Source organism: Colias eurytheme, chromosome 26 (genome assembly GCF_061535395.1).
Source record: "Colias eurytheme isolate Ceu_HAF_F1 chromosome 26, ilColEury1 Martin Lab GWU primary, whole genome shotgun sequence".
NCBI lineage: Eukaryota > Metazoa > Arthropoda > Insecta > Lepidoptera > Pieridae > Colias > Colias eurytheme.
This window is the reverse complement of record NC_143005.1, coordinates 6,782,066-6,802,718: the sequence shown is the minus strand read 5'-3', so window position 1 is coordinate 6,802,718 and position 20,653 is coordinate 6,782,066. Positions and strand designations below refer to the sequence as shown.

The 20,653-nt window shown below is 36.4% G+C and overlaps 1 protein-coding gene across 7 annotated transcripts in view; it reads right to left on the bottom strand.

The window, feature by feature from the left end:
• Positions 1-20,388, bottom strand: part of Hipk (Homeodomain interacting protein kinase) — a 110,352-nt gene extending 89,964 nt beyond the window's left edge. For 4 of the 7 annotated variants that reach the window (XM_090116954.1, XM_090116960.1, XM_090116958.1 and 1 more), the window contains exons 1-2: positions 19,930-20,388; positions 15,108-15,293 (exon numbers count right to left, since the gene is read on the bottom strand). In XM_090116954.1, the coding sequence (XP_089973080.1) occupies positions 15,108-15,287 (180 nt within the window). In that variant the 5' untranslated portion in view covers positions 15,288-15,293; positions 19,930-20,388. The remainder of the gene's footprint in view (positions 1-15,107; positions 15,294-19,929) is intronic. The other 3 variants (XM_090116956.1, XM_090116955.1, XM_090116957.1) reach the window with 3 other exon arrangements.
• Positions 20,389-20,653: the final 265 nt, after the last annotated feature.

Sequence of the window (20,653 nt, the reverse complement as noted above, 5' to 3'; positions counted from 1 at the left end):
CTACTCATAATAAAACCTTGAAGAAGCACCTGCAAAATATCGGAGCAAATACCTGCATAAGGTTGCTAATATGTAAAAATTACAGTAGTATTGGAATGCAATAAATTATTTAAATTTGAATTTGAAAAAGAAAAAATATCATCGGCTATCCATCATCGGTGTAAGCGACGCTTATTAAAAAGAAAGAAAGTGCAAATTGCAGATCAAAAAGGACAATATCGATTAACAGTTTTCGATTAATGATTCAATATTGAAACAAACTAGTTCCATAACAAGACAAACAGATCAGACATTATCACCCACATTACCTTATTAAACGCACAACCACCTATCTAGTATAGTGCAATCAATGCAATTGATGTCTCGATAGCAAACTATTTATCATTGCAACGCTGAATGAGATCTTAACACAATGGACATAGGGTACAAAATGTATTTGCAACGAGTTAATTAATACAGCCACCTCACGTTGTCGCACACGACTTTAATGGAATCGTTCTAAAACATCGGAGAATGCTATATACCCAGCGTTTTTATGAATACAATGTCGGCGATTCTCTTAAAGGGGTCTCGGAGTGTACACTTGGAAGAAATTCCCTCTACCATTACCTCGCCCTCGTAAACGCAGGGGGTTAGAGCAAACATTTTTGGGGAAACACGAAGCCAGCTCAATGTATTTTCAACTGCTCAGCTATACTTTTTATTACCAAGTCCATCGAGGGAAACTAAATTGTTATTCTGACTTATTTTCCTTCTTGTTCAAGAAAATTGCGAATGCTTTGTTTTTTTTTTATGTAAAGAGGTATGGAGGATGTATGATATTTTTTTCGGTTTTATTATACATAATTGCCTACTCAATGATTCTATCACAAAATCAATATAAACGGACCGAAACTTCCAGGAGAGCTGGACAGAAAAAAAACATATACAGTCTTCTTACCATAATTATGTGGTCTGCACCAAGAATTTGAGCTGTCGGTCGTTAGACATGTTATGTACAGGCAAGTATATCGTGCGCTGTTATCTATAGACGTAACTAGGCAAACATTCGAGCTCTAGGGTGCAATGCACTCGTCAATGCAGCCGCGACGACCTCGCAACGTGCGTCATGAACCACTTTGTTACAACTGAATAGAAATTAACTCGCCAACAATGCATTAACGCTCATCAGTATCGGCGATTCGTTGAATTGATGATATAATATCCATGAAACTGCGCTTGTTTTGGTGCTAAGGATGAAAGAGTTTGTCCTTACTCTGAGGAACTCTAATCGTTGTCCTAACCGATTCCGATAAAAGGGAGGATCACGCCACATTTAGAGCCCTAGCTATGTTTTTTTTATTGATTAGCATAGTTTATCGTCGTCCCTAATGTTCGAAAGCAACTAATATTTCAGTTTTTTTACTTTTCGTGAGATTACAAAAATGGTACCAAATAATAAACGTTCAACGAATACGCAACAAACGAGCCCACGAATGTTTCCAACTCACCCACGACCCATAAGCTCTTCTAACTTTCCTCCGCCCACACATTCGACACCATGCTTTCACCGGCCCAATAGATAAGCACTGAACGGTGCACAATGGACGGACAGACACGCTGAATACAAATGAACACTCGGCGCACTCGTGAAGGTTGGAACGAGACGGAGCCGGCAAGCGGCAGCTCGACGCTTGACAACTTGTGATAACGTAAATCACGAGGCCCGATATAAATTAAACATTTACTGGTTACATTTGGATTCAATGTTTCGTGGCGTTCAGCAAAAACACAGTGAAGACCATCCCGACGAATGGCCGACATGCATTTCGAGCGATGCTATCTTCTGTACTTTTTGTATGGTAGACGATGCTACTGCAATACAAAGACCTCACAGATCATTAATGTTTACAATTTACATTTTAAAGAGAGGTGATCTTCCATTAAGAAATCCAATTACTCCCCTTATTATAGACGATATTTAGTTAAAGATTATGTAAAATTGGTAACAAAACAATATTAAAACATTTTAATACTTTATGCAATACATCATCATTCATCATAATATTATACTTTATCTAATACCGAAGAAAACGCTAATCGTTTTGCTGTCAATGATTGTGATGATACATCATAACGTATCGTCTCGTCTAGTGGAAAATTATGGCTATAAACATTTAATAATTCTTTCATTAAACGTGGTTCATTAAAAATTAATCTGAAAGAAGAATTCTGGAATATACCGTGGAAAGGCTCTCCATAAAATGCTTCACTGCACATTTTCAATAAATGATAGCTGTACGTAGCCTTTCCAGATAGAAATTGGATTTTCCATCGTGAAAAATAATTATCCGGTTTAAAACATACGCCGGAAATGTTGCCCCGACCCACACGGTTCCTGTAGATGCGACTTTTCTCCAATTAAAATGCTTTATGAGAAGTACGGATCATTTTTAAAAATGATCCGTTCTCCTTTGTTACAACAACTTAACAAAGGAGAAATGCACAGAATTGTTCTGGAATGCCTGAGAGCAAATTAGATTTGAGAAATGACTAATTTTGTTAAGATTACAATTTATGATTAGATAGTGATACGTCAGAACTTAATTTCTAAATGGCGATAATTTCTCTGGGGGTACATAATTGTTGTGCAAACTTTATACAAATAGAAGCATGTATGAACAATATATCAGGAGACTGAGCAAACAATTCACGTTATTACAATATCAGGGCAACATTAAGGAACTTTCCGGTGGTCTGAATAACGCATACTTGTTTGTAGCTCGCGTCGAATCGATCTGAATAATTTACTAAACATAATACGTAGCGAACATACGGTTAGCCTACATACAGCGTTCGAAGTTGCTTAACAAAATACAATGGTTCTAGTACACCATACAAATTAAGTGCTGAGGAAAACCTGTGAGAAATCGGAGTAGAATATAAAGATAATGGCATTTCAATTTAGATTCGTTGTGAAATCCACAGAAAACGCAACATCTATAACTTAACCAAAAATTTACGTCAAGACATGAATTCGCACGTAATTCTCGCTAGCTAAAGCTATACACATTTCATAGAAAGCATCAAATGACGTCGAGTCTCAAGCAGCGAGCTAGACATGTCACCCGGGGTATACAACACCCCATGTCTAAAAGGACCCTCGCCATTCAAGCGCGGGTTAACAATACCCGTCTTATTGTTGACTAACTATATCATTAGCTTCACTTACACTGCTTTGAAGGCACGAGTGTCACCTTTGAACGTAACGAATGTAAGGTATTTAGAAGAATACGGTGAAGAAGGGGTGTATTAATGCGTTTCTTTGTGTTGTCATCGAAAGAGATTTTCTCGTGCCTTGTGAAAAATACTTTAATAATTCATTCTAAAAATAATTTTATAATTTGTAAATATGAGTAAAATTTGTTTAAAGATTGGGGACATCAAGTGCACTTTGAATGTGTTTAAAATTTGTCGTTATAAAAACATGCGAGATATTTTTGGATAATGAAAATATTATTTTTCACAAGATCCGAAGGAGTGAAGATAATAATTATTTAAATAATAAACATTCGTTAACAATATAAGTACCTACTCACGAAGAATCTGAATCATTACGAGTGAAAGTGGATACTATGTGGAATCATTTTGATATGAAAGGGTCATAAGTATAGTCATAAGCACGTCATATAAAGTGTACGTACGTTTATTTCTTTGACACGCATTTCATATTTTTGTATAAGCTAAGTCCATACTGAGGATGAATGGAAACAAGTAACAATAACCATCAACCAATCATAATGTTCAATCTACTTATTAATATTATTTTGAATCCGTATAAAATGTAAGTACCTCGATCCATTCCCATATCATACCACGCCATCAAAATACATTCGAGGCGAATCACATCAAGTTTTATCACGTATTAAATTATGCAGTCCTTACTAGATCTACGATATCTTCATCTGGGACCACTAGACTCGGATATCGGACGATCGCGCTTAGCTGTTCAAGATTGTAATTCCCTCATCAATTTCCGATAAAGTTTCAACACGGATTACACTCAACATAGAAATCCCATTTTTCCGAGTCCAACCTGGCGGGTCGAGTGATTATTCCTCCTAAAGTTAAATTAAATAATGAAATTTGAAACGGCAGACGTTTCTTTAAAAACATGTCGTCCCCGGGAGAATAACAGTGAAAGTTAACGACTATTTATCACGGTGACAAATGTACGGAACGCTCCGGTCCGGTTCGGAAAGTTGAACAAATCCGTTGCCAGAACGTTCAGCTCCATGATTAAACGATTTATCACCAACTTACTGGTAACACAAGAAAATGGCGCGCGTTCTAGTTAGCTGCAAGGTAATATTGCGGTGACGTCAATGCGAGATGTTCAAGATACTCCACTACACCACTATACCTCAACTCGGAGAAAAAATTCCTCAACAAAACTTTCGAATGATAAAGTCTCTGCTTTATATGACATGGAAATACTGTAATCAATTAAAATTTCAGTACGCACGTTCGTTACTCAGCTGAGAGCATCAAAAATTAACTATCAACTACACGGCTCCAACTGAATCAATTATTTAAAACTTTACCGCGAACCGTTTAAGCTCAATTACAAACCTCATATATGTAGGTTCGTACATCCCTATATTCTAGTCATTTATAAATTATAAGTTGGCACATACAATGTTCATCATTCTGTAGATTCGAATATAGTGCCAAATACAACTCAAAAACTTGGTGCGAATAAGGAAAAAAATCACCTCGAATGACAGAAGCCATACAATAGAACCTGAAAATTCGTAGAATGAGGTACCAGGCGCTAATACACAGCGAGGAGTTTGGCATTGTCAGTGTGGCAACAGCGCGATTACGTAACTTGATGCGCGGGCGGCAGGGAGCAGGGTGACTGACCTGCATGGTCCGCTGTTGCCAATTTGCGCATCACGAAATCTTCATTGCATACGATGCGAAATTATGGCACGCCTAAATATGTGCACGTGAAGTACACCGACGGAATGCCCTGCTATCCTGGTACAAATCTGGACGAGGTTGCAACCTGAGCACGCGCGGTTCTTACATTGAAACTGAACTTCTTAAAAGCAACACACAGTAAAATATGTATCTGTGACAATAAAACTCATTCAAAATATATTATAACAGTCAGTATTAGGCTCCATTATTTCGCTACTTTCGACATTTGGCGTCTTTCCATAGTTATAGTATTAACAATGAAGTAAATCCATACTATAATATTATAAATGCGAAAGTAACTCTGTCTGTCTGTCTGTTACTCAATCACGCCTAAACTACTGAACCAATATTCATGAAATTTGGTATGGAGATATTTTGATACCCGAGAAAGGACATAGGCTACTTTTTATACCGGAAAAATGACGCAATTCCGGAAATCCCACGGGAACGGGAACTATGCGGGTTTTTCTTTGACTGCGCGGGCGAAGCCGCGGGCGGAAACCTAGTAGTAAATATAAGGACAATAAATTAACATAATTATGGGTTAAATTTATTGTAATCATTTTGTAAAATCAAGGCTGAAAACACTCGCTATAATATTTAAAACACGTATTATGGTCTTGAGTGTCACCTTCGAAAGGGTCAAAAATGTATTTTTGATCACTTCCCTTTTTTGGATCAATGTTAAATATTTCACATTCGTCAATTAATGCTTCACTGAGACAGCAATTGTAACAATTCTCCAAAAAATGGCGTAAATAATGATCAATTTACTTTTATGTAAAGGTTCACGTAAAAGACGATAAAATGTTATATGTATTACAATAATTAGGTTCAAACTTCAACACAAACAATTATCGTTTCATGTGTAATGATGGTTAAAGTACAATTAATATAGTGACTAGTTCAGTCCTACAATTGCTACTACAACCTAAATTAATAATTGCTCACATTCCATATAGGTCGTGTTAATTCATGATGGGTTCACATGAAAAATTCGGACAGAAACAAGTCATCATAGCAAACAGCTAACAATGTAGTTATTGGATATATTTTTATAGAAAGAATAGTCTTGCGCAACTCGCAATTTCATCTAGACGTAACATCGGCAATTACAAAGAAAGCCAACCTACATACGGCTTATAATTGCACAACGTCACGACCCCATTAACCAGCCGTTGTCGGGTTTTATATATACGTTTAGAACGCGAAGAAAATGTATAATATGGAAACTTCTTTTTAAAAAATAAGACGTGTCAATGTAGTTCTTGCTAACCATCTAAGTGGAGCCAAATTTGGCACAAGAGCGCCTCCGCTACGTGCATATCACATCTATACGTTGCCACTTTACTGGGCGTAAACAACGTTGCGTCACGTCGGACACCAACGTAAACTGCACCTAAAGCTGAAGGCATAGAACACAAATCGCGATGGAGGACAACGCGACACGTTTATAACATCGTTATAATACTCGCTATAATTTAGAGTCACCTATTTTTTGGATGAAAAACATACCATTCGTCGCGACTACGCAGCGTGTAACAAAAACATCAATGACGCCAGCATTCAAATATATCTGTTTCCTGGTGATCGGATCCCGGGGATTATATTTGTCGTTGGAGCGCGAAATTTAATCGAATACATTTATTCATGCCGGCGGGTATTCATGATTTTAAATCTCATACGACCTTGCTCGGCCGCGGTGAAGAACGGAGTGGATTGGGCCGTTGTTTGTCGAGTAAATTTCCCAAAGTCGTCACGTTATCCCGTCACGCGGCGCGGGCTCCCGCCGCACGTGACGCTTACGCAAACTGTTTGTATTTCATCTCGCTTTGGATTGGGAAATGTGACAATGTGATAGCCACTCTGCATGCGCAGCGAAACGCCACAAGCAGGCCGCTGATCGGGTTGCAGCGTTGCACAAATCTTGCACTGTACGCTTGTTGCCACTCGCCTGCTTTCTTGCGAGTTGCTTTTTCGCAAGTATTTGCAATGTTCTCGTTTACGCCACTTGCACGTATTAAATATAAAAAGTCGATATTGATTTACGATCCAATTTGTAAACTATTCCATTTTTATGTATCCTTCAGAATACATAATGATATGTGGCTTATATGTTACTAAGTAGGTAGTAAGTACAATATTAACTAGTGTACCTAATTCTTGCAATTGAAATATAGTTTTTGTCAATTTTATTATCTATAAATATTGAACAATAACGACAGGATAAATTTATGCATAATCATATCATCGATCATATTTTAAAGTAATTAACATTAACATAATTAGCATTCACCGATAATTCCCATACATCATTCAGCACAACATTCAACATCTAGAAGCATATACCACATATCGAAGTCTTCAAACAATGGGCCGCAACCCGACACCCGGTAGTTAAGAACAATAAAGGATTGCAGTAGAATTCGGAGCGTCGTGTAACAAAACCCGGCGATACTTTCCAAACTGGCCCAGATGGTAGTAACGGTACAACAACGATCGACAGATGCAACCGCTTGCTAAATTCGATTGCTGAAAAATGTTGAAGCATTCGTCTGATATTCGCGGATATATTTCTATCTAGCTACGTTTTGAGAATGTTTTTTGTGAGGTGTTTATCATCTTAGTAATTTTAAATTTGGTATCTAGGAATTAGCTTTTACCTACTTATAATTGAATAACAAGACAATTATTAAAGCCGATATCAAAATTATAATCTTAAACTCTTTATTCTACGGTATCACCTAATAAACTACTAAAGCGTTTAGTTTAGAGATAATTTTACAATTATTAGTATACTTAACAATCTGAAGCTTGTATCTATTTAGTATGAAATCATTATGGTACTGGGCAATTTAATATTTTCTACTATGTTTATTCATACGTGCAATGTCACGCGACATCACCTGCAAATCAGAGATCCATTCACAATGTGTGGGATAATTGTCATTTTATTGGTTTAATTAAATTGTAATAATTGAAAATTGCAAACAGTCTTCCTAAAATAGAATTTAAACTCTGATTTTTTTTCTAGATATTGCCTTATAGTACAGGGTGTCCAGTGGCAGATTTCAATGTTTGAGGGCTTGTAAAAAAAGAAGTATTATTTCTAAACAAAATATTTTTATTAAAGTCAAAAGAAGACGAGTGCGGATTTTATCTCCTGAAAATTACATTTTCCAAATGCCGCCCTTCTACTCTCACACACTCCTCAATCTATTCCGCATGTTGAGAAAAACTTGTTTGCAAAGGGAACTGGGAATTCTGTTTATTTCAGCCCGGATATTTTCCTTCAGTTGTCTTATGGTTGTTGGATTTGATTGGTAAACCACAGTTTTTAGATAGCCCTACAAGAAAAAGTCACATGGACTTAGGTCTGGTGACCTGGGTGGCCACGGGATGGTGCCGTTTCGGGATATGTGCTTTTCAGGAAATAACTGCCGCACTGAATTCATTGACACATTAGCAGTATGAGCCGTAGCAAATCTTGAATAATCTGAATTTAGTATGGATGGAGCTTAACCTTTTTTCACATAATGACTTGAAAAACGATTTAGGAATTCCCAATATCGACAAACGTGTGCGAAGTGATAAACGAGGATTTTCAATTACAGAATTCATAACAAGTTTAATGTTTTCTATCGTGGATACTGATGGTGCTGGTCCCGGCCTAGGGTTATTAATGACTGAACCTGTAGCCCTAAGGGCGCTTGTGCACTACAAGGAATTTTACTGTCCGGCATTCCGATTTTTTACGGTCCGGTGTGGCATGAAAAAACCGATGAATTGCTTGTGCACCTGTCCGTCTTTACTCGGATCAGTGCGGTACAGTTCAAGGAAGTTTGGCGGTATTATGCTATCATAAATGATTGTTTTTGCATTTTAAAAGAAACGAGTAAAAAATATAGAAGGTGAAATATTATATTATGTACTTCGTTATAATAAAAAGTAAAGTTCCGTAAGAGATTTAAAATGCGTGTTTCACTTATTTATTTTAATCGGTGACGAGGAGCTAAAGCTATTCCCACTTGAACTTTAACTTACCAACACTTACTTAGATAATAATTATAGGTCAATGCTTGGTCAATGTATATAAAATAACAATACCGACTTCACAAATCTCATTGCCAACTAAAAGAAAGTAAAACAAGAGCTTGCTTTCAATTGGCATATGCAGTAAAAACAGTAAAATCCAAGCAAGTGGGCATTCGAAAACAATTATACCTACAGCGACTCGTAGACACAAAAAACCATCCGGAATAGGGAAAAGTAAAATGTCGGACAGTAAAATTACGTATAGTGCACAAGCTAGTATATAGATTAATGGCGTGCCATACCGGACCGTAAAAAGTCGGAATGCCGGACCGTAAAATTCCTTGTAGTGGACAAACGCCCTAACCCTTGCTAGCCACGACTGTATCAAATTTATCGAAGGTCCATCTCTTAAACGATGAATTTGATAATGGTTATTAAACCGACGGCGTGTTTTTGCCAGCGAAATCACCCGAAAAGTATGCCTCAATAGCATAAGCGCGATGCTCTCCGCTCCACTGCTCCATGGCGACTAAAAAATCCGCAGAACTCACGCGCTGAATGACACCCCCCGCGTCCCCCTCGCACGTCGCATTTTAAAACTAGAAGCGTTCAAACATTGAAATCTGCTGCTGGACACCCTGTATAAACAATGAACATACATAATAGTTTTTTGAAACCATTCAGAGGCCTTAGTTATCTCGCTTGATCTATCTTCTAGATCTTTGATTTTCCAGCAATATAATTGTAACTTTCTATTCATTGGCAACTATCTATTGTTAAGTAAACCTCTAGGTTTACTTATTTTCTTACTGCATTAAAATTGCCATTGTTGAAACTTCATACCTATAAATCTATAAATTATCTTCAAAGATTGGGCATCTGTCAGAATGTAATAAGATGACAAGATTCTTGACAAGATTCAATTTGTTAAGCGATTTCTTTTCTCATTGCTTATCTGTTAAGGGACAGAGAAAGCTTTAAAGAGTAACATAGCGTAGAAAAAAGCGCCTAATATTGCACTCCTATCTCCGAACTGTACTTCATAAATCTCTACCATTACAGATTAATTCCTATTTCTACGTAAGATCAAGTCTATACCAAACAAAGCATTTAGGATTTCCAAGATCCGGCAAGATTCAATTGTCCATATTTCCAGCACACCGGAGACAGTGTTGACCGCGTCCAATCGCGAGGACGTACAACGATTATATCCAATTAGCCGGAGGAGGAGGCCTGGAAACCCATTTACGGAGTGCTCAGTACCATAGTATAGAGAGAAGCAAGTTATCTTCCAACAAAGGTACATAGCGCCGTTTGTATACGCGAAGCGCTAGGCCACGCCCCCGTTCATGTACGTACGCACGCACACAACGCCGCTAGGTTCCTTCTCATTAGGGCATGCACCCGGGTTTACCCGGTTCCGAAAAACCCGGGTAAACCCGGGTTTTTTGATGATCTTGAGAACCGGGTCTGAATAATATGAAACCCGGTTCTCCCGGTTCCGACCAAAATATTAAAATATAAAGTGTAATTTATATTTTGCTGCATTATTTTAACAAATTTATTCTATCTGGCAACGTCAGACTCACGTGCATCGCGAATTTTCGTGTCACGCCTCAAGCGTGGCTCTGATTGGTTGTCTAACCTTAGATGCTATAAGTTTCCTATGGTTGTATTTTTTTTTTTGTATTGTATCAGCCTGTCGTGTTCCAATGCTGAGCAAAGGCCTCTCCAAGTCGCTTCCACGAATCGCGGTCTTGTCCTAATGAAAACCAGTCATTTTTAAATTGGTCAAGTTCATCTCGCCATCTCTTCTTCGGCCTGCCGCGACGTCTTCTATCTGTTCCTGAGCTCCACAAAGTGGTTATCTTGGCCCACAGTTCGTCCGGCATGCGACTTATGTGCCCTGCCCAACTCCATTTCAACGAAGCGGCTTTTTGCGCTACATCGGGAATTTTAGTTTTGGAGCGCAGCTCGGTGTTTCGAACACGATCTGTTAATTTAACACCCAGTATACTTCGCTCCATTGCCCTTTGACAGATCTTCAGTTTGGACTTTTGTTCCTTTGTCAGCGACCAAGTTTGTGCACCATAAGTCAAGATAGGAAAGTGTGAGGACACATGTCCATAAGCTTTCTTTTGATGTTGATACGGAGATCACGTTTAAAAAATTCCTTCATGGACCAAAAACTCTTCCAAGCATTTTCTATTCGCCTTGTGATCTTGTCTTGCCTGGAAGGAGAGTACTTGTCCGAGATATATGTATTCTTGGACATATTGGCTATCTTCGTTATCGATGGTCATTCTGATCTTGGTCATGATTTTGGTCTTGGTACGGTTCATTTTTAGTCCAACCTCAAGGCTGATGTTGCTTAGGTCTTATAGCATTTCTTATGGTTCGCGAGCTGAAGCAGAGAATAGAACCACATCATCAGCAAAAGGCAAGTTCGTTAATTTTGCTCCACCAATAATTTTGGTTGTATTACCAAAAAAAAAAAAATAGGATTCGAAATGGCAAAAATTAGGCTATAGAAATATTTTTATTAGATTTGTCGTGAATTTGAAAAGCTGTTGATTTTACTGTTTCATAATTATATAATGATCCAGTCATGTTTTTGTTTTTGGTATCAAGCTGAAATTTATATCGAATACTCAACTCAAAAGATACAGCCGTAAATGCTGAAAATTTTCGCAAATTTCGACATTCGCATGGGACTCAAAACCTACAGGGTACTTCTCATGAACACAGAGCCTTGAAATTTGGTAAAAGTAACATCTTATAACAGCTGATAAAGAAAAATTGCTAGAAACATAAATTTTAAAGTTACAACATTATAATAAATAGGTTTGTTCGGAGCCCTTGGAGCGCGAGTCCGACTCACACTTGGCCGGTTTTTTGCTTTATAGTTTGCAGTTAATGAATAAGGTTTAAGTTTATATGTGATATTATAATAACAAGGTACTTTTATAAGACTGATAAATAAAGAGAAGTATTGAAATTTTGTTTCTTTATTAATTTAATAAAATAAGACACAAGCCGCGTAAAATAAAAGGCCCATCAGGTACTTTTACAGTTACTTTTGTTTAATTTCTATATTATAAAAGAATATAAAAGAACCGGGTAACCCGGTTCTACCCGGTTCTGAGCTCGATTTGGAACCGGGTTTCAGAAACTTGGAACCGGACTCGGTTCTGCATGCCCTACTTCTCATGGACCGTTCTCGTCAAAGCTGTGAGCGGTTGATGTTTGTTTATACAATTATTTAAAACTAGCGGTCCGCCCCGGCTTCGCCCGTGGTACATGTTTACGTTTTCTCTACATAAGTACCATCCTCGTACTTCAAGGAATATAATAAAAAAAGAATTATCGAAATCGGTTCAGCCGTTCTCGAGTTATGCGCTTACCAACACATTTTGCGATTCATTTTTATATATAAGAGAAGAAGATATCAATGTGACAAGTGACAACCCTGCGCCTCGGGAGATTAGGTACCGTGGGCTTAAACGCTGGGAGTCAGCCTGCTTCTCTCTTTATACTATGTCAGTACTCAGTGTTCAGAGGACGGACGTCAATTGAGACGCTGGCCGTTCATCCGGACGTTTGTACGAGGAGAGGTCACGCCGGCGAGCGACCATTATCGTTTGGCAATTGATAACTGTATTGCAGTTTACGATGCTGTCGTCTCTGTGTATTGTAGAGAGAACGTTTATGAAACTGAATGGTAAACCTTTTGGAGACTAGCTGATACTACCTAGTACCTATATCAAATGCGTAGCATATGCTTTAATTTCCACAAGAATTCGCTTCGAGTAGGTATATGAATCGCTTATTCATTCGAAACCTTTTTTCTTAAAATTTGGAAACTTCTCGATATATCGATCATTAATTAAACACCTCATAAATAACCACTTTAAAACAAGAATTCGATTACTCATCAAACTACTTGACATTTCCAATCGCCGTGAAACAATCATAAAATATTTTTATTTATTAAAGTTTTAATAGCTCCAGTTTATCGAATCGTCCGTATGCACTGACCTTCACAATTGTTTCACTTAAAGCGCAGCTGTTACAAATAAAATCGTTAATAATAAAAACAATTAGTCCGGGATACATCGCCCATTTTTGCAAGTGATTACTATTAAGCTAATTTTTCGTGAGTAGCTTTATTTTGATGAGATGCCCAATAATTTCATATACGAAACTCTCGATTGTGGTAGCTTACAGAGGTAACAAGGATAAAAATTTTTGATTTGACGGTTCTCAAATATTTATTACACAATTTGTAGGACAATATGTCTGTTGAATTATATAAGTATTAAATAAGTGAAAATAAAAAAATCAGCTGGTTAGTAATCATTTATGATGACTTCGTTATCGATACACATTGGAAAGGGGGACTCTTTGATCAAACCATAGATTTTGTAGGACAAATATTTTTTCGAATAATTTAGATAATTATCTTGATATTGAACAAAAAAAAACATTCAGTTAGTAATTAATATTTGAGAACCATCAAATCAAAATATTTTATCCTTGTTTCCTCTGGTAGCTACCACAATCGAGAGTTTCGTACATGAAATTATTGGGCATCTCATCAAAATAAAGCTACTTACGAAAAATTAGCTTGATAGTAATCACTCGCAAAAATGGGCGATGTATCCCGGACTAAATTCAACGCCCGTATCACAATTACTTCGAACCGCAGACAAACTAATCACACCTTTATATTTTATCATTGTGATATGTCGGCATTTATTTCAATGTTATTTGTGACATATAATAAATGTGAAGGTAACTTTGTCTGTTGCGTTATCACACACTAACTGCTCAAAGGAATTTCTATATCTATATTCATGCAAAAAGATAGAACCTTAGAGGCTAATTATGTTGCGAAATCAGAAGTCGAAAGAACGCAGTGAAAAATATAATTATATTTTGACAGAGAATTATTTATCGTACAATAACGTGAAATGCACGTTATATCGTAGATCTAATTCGATATTACAAATTATATAAAGGCTTGAGTAATGGCTTCCAATAGTATGAATCACAAGATAAAAAGTAAAACAACTAAAACCCAACTACGACAAAAAACGACGCTGAAAAAGTATAAAACAAAAGTTAAATTGATGAACTAATAAAGAAGCTATGAACGAAAAGATGTGAATTATATGCAATCAGCCCATGAATACAGGTAAAGTCACAAGCAAATGCTAGTAATATATATATATTCAAAATGTGCAAGTAAAAAGCTTTCAAATGATACCAAACACGGCATATTTATCTTAACTTTATTTTTTTACTCTGTATGTTTTGTCCGCTAGAGGGCGCCACATTAGATTTTGTGAAACCCCATATAGCCTATAACCAGCAGACAATTAAGACGCTTCTAATGATATGTCATTTGTCGAATTCTGATAAGTAGTTTAGAAGTTACGAGGGAACAGATGAACATACATACATACATACATACATACATACATACATACATACATACATACATACATACATACATACATACATAGCCTGTCAAAATCATAACCCTCCTTTTGCTTTGCCGTAGTCGGGTAAAAATATAACTAATGTACCAAACATGTGCCTGCAAATGGCCGCCATAGCCCACGTGAAATCCGTAATACGGTATCGTATATTTCACTTTGACCAATGAAATTAACTCTAAACTAGAAACATATTCTTATTTTACACTTTAACATAGCAGAGTACAAAAACTGCACTCAGATGGACAGCTTACAAGTGACGACATAGTGCTGAATCTTATTATTTTATGCTTTTATATCGTTCTAGATAGGTCACCTGGTGGTTCAAATGGCCCATAATTTTTTCAACATGTGCCTGTAGTCTATTATAATTGAAAACTTATTTCTAATAAAAAATCATCACATATGTTATATATTATGCAAAATCTTCCAATACATATAAACTTCTCGTGTCGCGCTGTTTTTAGTTTCCTCCCTCCCTTTCGGGTCGACCGATTCTCATGAAATTTAGAGTGCATATATATTTTTCATATCCCTAAGTGATAAGAGTAAGGCAGTACTACGTTTGCTGGGCTAGCTAGCAGCTAGTAACTATATAAAGCTGACCTTAAAAAGCGAATCGTCCGGTAGCGCGTGGCTAGCGAGCGGGCCGGCTGGGCTCAGCACGCGGCGCTTCTTAGCTGGCTGGCGGGCCGGCGACGCTGCCGGCGCTGGCGTGTACACTGACTGCGCGCTGTGTGCCTGACCGTTGCAATGCTGTGACTGCTCCGGGTACATGACATGCATTCCCTGCTGGTGGAAACACACGCGTTCTATACTCGTGTATATGGCGACATTTGAGAGGTAAAATGCGGGGTAGTTTGTGATTTTGGATAACAAAAAGACGTTATATATAGAGCGAAAAAAAATATGTTAAGTAGGTATATAGAGAGAACTATGTACATGTTGTTATGAATTTTTGATAGGAATATTTATTAAATTCTATTAAGTTAGATCAATATGCTTTTAATTGAATGTTATGAGTTAAATGGGATCGATCATTCCTAATTGATGTTATATATACAGGTATATACTAATACATTTATATTAAGCCTATTTAAACCCACGTCCCACACAAGACACCTACTAGGTATACAAGAACATTTTATCTAGAAGTTGTTGCCTATGATCGGACATTCAGTATTATATTATAATATTCAAGCTTTTTCATTCTGAGATGTTTAACACTGTTATGCTGTACATTCAACAAAATATCTTTACATCTTCACCATTATATACAAGTGTTCGCAACTCCGTCGGTAAATCACCGACAGTTGTTAACAGACAAGGCCTTGGTGGATAGTTGTTTATGAACCTATTTGTTTAGAGTTTAGACAAAACGCATGTTACATAATATTATTATTATAGAAGCATACATTGCCAGAATATTTGTATATATCTACAGATGTGATAAATTCATGTGGTTTTACTTAGATGATATAAATAAAATAAAAATAACAAATAACGGTCCTTACAGTGTATTTAATATTTATCTATAAAATATGAAATGAATCAATAGTGAGCCGTAAGTCGTAACCGTAACCATACATCACAGTAACTGGCATGTGAAATAAACCATCGCCAATTAAACAATTACCGCTGTTGTTATAATGACTGAAATCGAGATTATACCTGTTCAACAATCGAGCAGTCCATGAATCATCGCCCTAAACCGCGCCCTGAATTAACGACACGCAATAAGACGTCCGCGTCGAGCAATTTTAATATTTTTCGAGCTTCCACCATCTTCGTAATTTTGTAAAAAGCATCATAAAAAGCGAGTTCCATTTATGTGTACCTATTGTTGATTGCGTAAATGATGGCGAGAATAAACTGCAACAAATATTTATCTTGCACGTTACGTTCGTATCGACGTGTTATTACTTGTATCGCAAGGAAACATATTCATCGGAATTTTTTTAAATTTGGAGATTACATCTTCAATATGCGGGAAAATACAAATCTCGTAATATCAAAGCATATCGGCTGTTATCAATACCTTAATACTACAACAATATCCACCAAAAAATACCACAAAAAAATTAGTACTAATATTATGAAGTTTACAATTCAAGTCGTAAACAACCTCATGTTTACGACTTGAACTGTAAAATAGTGTGTTTATTCATATAAACACACTATGTATTTTACAGTACAGTTAAGTTAAGTAAGCTCATGCTTATTTGTACATACCTAATTGCAATTGTATCATTCTTTTAATCGCATTACCACATTACGTTATACTAGCCCCTTTTTTCAAAGGAGTGCCGGCATTAAAGAAATTGCAATTCTGAACAATCATAGATCTATCACGAGAACATCAAGTTATAAAAAGGGAATTCGAAGAACGGAATACTTTAACAAGAACCTTCTGTGACGCACGCAAATAAACGCGATTACGTATTACATATGCCGACCGGTAGCCATGTGTTTGTTGACAACACGTTACATGCACACATATACGTATATATATTTTGTCTACCAATACCATGAATCATGACTAGACTTTAATTTGCATAAAATAAACACCAACAAACGCTTTACTACGTGCAGTTTGAAACTAATTTGTTTGTATTCGAAACGAGAGAAGATATTTATTGGGAAGAGGCTTACGGAATGCAATGTAGCAGCGCTTACTTTGATCAAGTACATTTTAAGAGGTATTCATTCCTTGCAGAAGCTTACTAAATTCAGTAAAACAATGTACATACCTACAATAGATAAGGTACTTATAGTACATAGTTTTAGGTGGTTTTAGTGAAACTATTTTAGACGCGAAATTAATTATTACTACAACCAAATACATAATTGTGGCATATGGCTGCATATCTGTTATTTTTTTCGTTATAAATTTCACATGACGACAGTCGACCAGCCCCCGTAAAAAAAGGCGTGTCAAAAAAGTTATACATGACAGCCGTCGTCCAGCGTCCGGAAAAAGAGAGATCACATCAACGATACCATACGCTACCCTACCCTACATTATTTAAGCGTACACTCATTGAAGCCCGCTTAGTTGTTTCAGAAGCCCACCACTATCACGGCTATCGACTTTCTAACCGCGTGGGTGACACGGCGCACGACAGCTACAGGCGCAGGTTACCCAGCAGATACCTTATCTAGAGCCGGTCAATTAACATCACGAGCTTGCTGAATGAGTGGAGAAAGTTCGAGAATGGACATTTCAGCTAATGGCACTTGACATGCAATACTTTGGTACTGCATGTCAAGTGGACGTGGACCTTCAAATTGTGTTTGTGTATCGTTACGTCAGTCGAGACGTTTGTACAATTTTAACATTTTTACATGTTTCGTTGTATGACTAAATGACTCGATTAGTACAATTGTATTGCGTATGAACGTACTTTCGTGGCGATGGAATTCATTTACAGTTAGCAACAACAATTTTTCATTAGAATAATTTAGATCCTATCCTATACTTGTATTCTTGTGGCGTGGCACACGGGAGTTTAATTTGCGTAAAAAGTTTGTGTATAGAGGCAGTTCTGTTAACGCTATTATAAATACCCTGGCGCGCGATTTAACTAGGAAACCGCCTAAAAGCCCACAAATTGAAAATCACCCACTTATATTTGCCCTGCTGCACTACACTCCACGGTCTAATCTATTTTCCAGACAGAGGTGTCGGTACTACGAGATCTTCGCTGAGGTCGTGCCGAGACTCGGCCCCAGCGAAATGTCACAGGCACCGTTACAGCGAACGCATAACGGCCTACCATTGTATCTGCGCGCACGCACGGTGTCGCAACACTTGACGATTCTATCGGCCGATTGGTTCTGGGAAAATCGGATTCGATTTTCTCTAGTTTCATTAGCAGATAATTTATTTCAATACAAAGTTTTTTTATAAATTATTATTAGAAACAGAATCTGGCTGAATAAGATACATTGTCTTTTGATTTGCCATTTGCTAAATTGTTGAACACTGGCAAGGCCATGCCAACTTGGTTACAAAAAAAAATTTATTTCACAACAACTAGCTTAACCCATTGAGCCCCGAACGGCCCGATCGGTCCACGACACAATAGATTTTCTATTGTGTCTGTGTTTCGGGGCCTGAGTTATTAAAAAAGTATTTTTTCCAAAATGTACCTTAATGATTTGATTTTGTATAACAAGTACATATGAATAAGTCAAATTCCTTTAACTTGAATTCAAAATATCATAAATGAAGATTTTTTTAAAACTTGTAAGCAATTTAAAAAAAGATAAGGTGAAAGTTAAATAGTGTTTTAACAAACAGTAATTAGGTATATATTTCTTACAGCCAACTGGTTAAATCACCCAATTCATTAAAACACTAGGATACTGATTATTATTAGTATACTGTTGTTATATTAAACTTTATCATTCCAATAATTTATAAATTGACACCAATTAATCCAAAAACTTGAAACGGCATATTTAACCTGGTAGCTGCAACGTCATATAGGTATAATGTGAAAACGTGTTGAGAAGTTTGCATATTTTTATATTATACTAGCGGTCCGCCCCGGCTTCGCCCGTGGTACATGTTTACGTTTTCTCTACATAAGAACCATCCTCGTACTTCAAGGATTATAATAAAAAAAGAATTATCAAAATCGGTTCAGCCGTTCTCGAGTTATGCGCTTACCAACACATTTTGCGATTCATTTTTATATATATATTATATTATATATTATATTCTTTGGTTTTCTATATTAAGTTACCTTGACGCAACAAATTAAAGCATATTAGGTAAATAAAACCTTATCTATCTAAAGAATGTAGGATTTTATCTACATTTAATTATGCTCAGTATTTAGTGCTCAAGATAATTTTCATACAAACAAATTTCAAGATGATCTGGGAAACTGATGATACTTTATAGAAAAAATACCCAAGTAGCGAATGTCAATAAAAATTCTTGATTGTAAAACAAATATTAAAAAAAAGGCATATTATATTTGTAACTATTAAAAATTCCGTCGGTACGTAAGATTGCGGTAGCTGAAATCGATATCAGACATATGATATGTAGGTATAACGTAAATCTGGAACAGCTGTTTAAATTTAAAAACTCGTATCAATTTTAATAGATACTTTCAAAGCATAAATATGATTATCGTTATAAGAAAACATACGAAGTTACATAATAAAAACAGTCACACTAAATAAAAGCAAAGCGGGAGCTGTTAAAACTTAAATATAAATTCCAATAAGATTAAAAATAAACTGGGTTATTTATTTACGTCTATCATAGACTACAAAGTGAAACATATGATTTGTTGTAGCATGTGATGAAAATAGATAAGGAATTATACATAATTCAACATTTAACGTTAAAATGAAGCAATATTAAGTTTAAATAGTGAGAAAATATATAGAATGTTTTCAAGAAACTCACACGTAGCCAGTGAGCGGTTGATATCGCTCAGTAGAAAGCAATAAACGACGCCGCGATTCCGTGAGAACCAGTTATTTTCCACACAATTTTTTCACTTGAAATTGCAGTCAGATAGTTTCCTCACCTTTCAGAGATAATTCTTTGTCTGTATGATCCCACTATCATGCTGGAGAAGCACACGAAAGCGGACAAAGGGTCCTTCAAAACACAGCCATTTTGAAACAGTTCATATGAATGTTACGTGTACTGCGAGCGTACAGTTTTGTTGATCGAAAGATGGAAAAAAGATTATCCATTCGCACTCATTTTGAATTCAAAGCACAGTAAAACTAGCACTAAACATTTCACACACTTTAAGGTACGATTTCACTTCATACTTTCGCACACACCCGTACACGTCGCACAAAGTCCGTCGAACGGAAACGACGAACTCACACGAATGGCGCTTGAACAAATTCGAATGGCGTACCAGCGACATAACGTTCAGTGTTGCCATAAATATCTTCAATTTGCACTAATAACATAAACATTATCACAGAACATTATAAAACAGAAAACTGTATTAAAAAACTCAAAAATCTATTACTAGTTTAATTAAAAATCTAATTCATCACAAGTTCATTAAATTTTCTAATAAACGTGTCAATTATTTTGAAAAATATCAATACAAATCAAATATTTTTCCATTTCGAATCCATAGACAATAAATTTATTTAATTTTCTT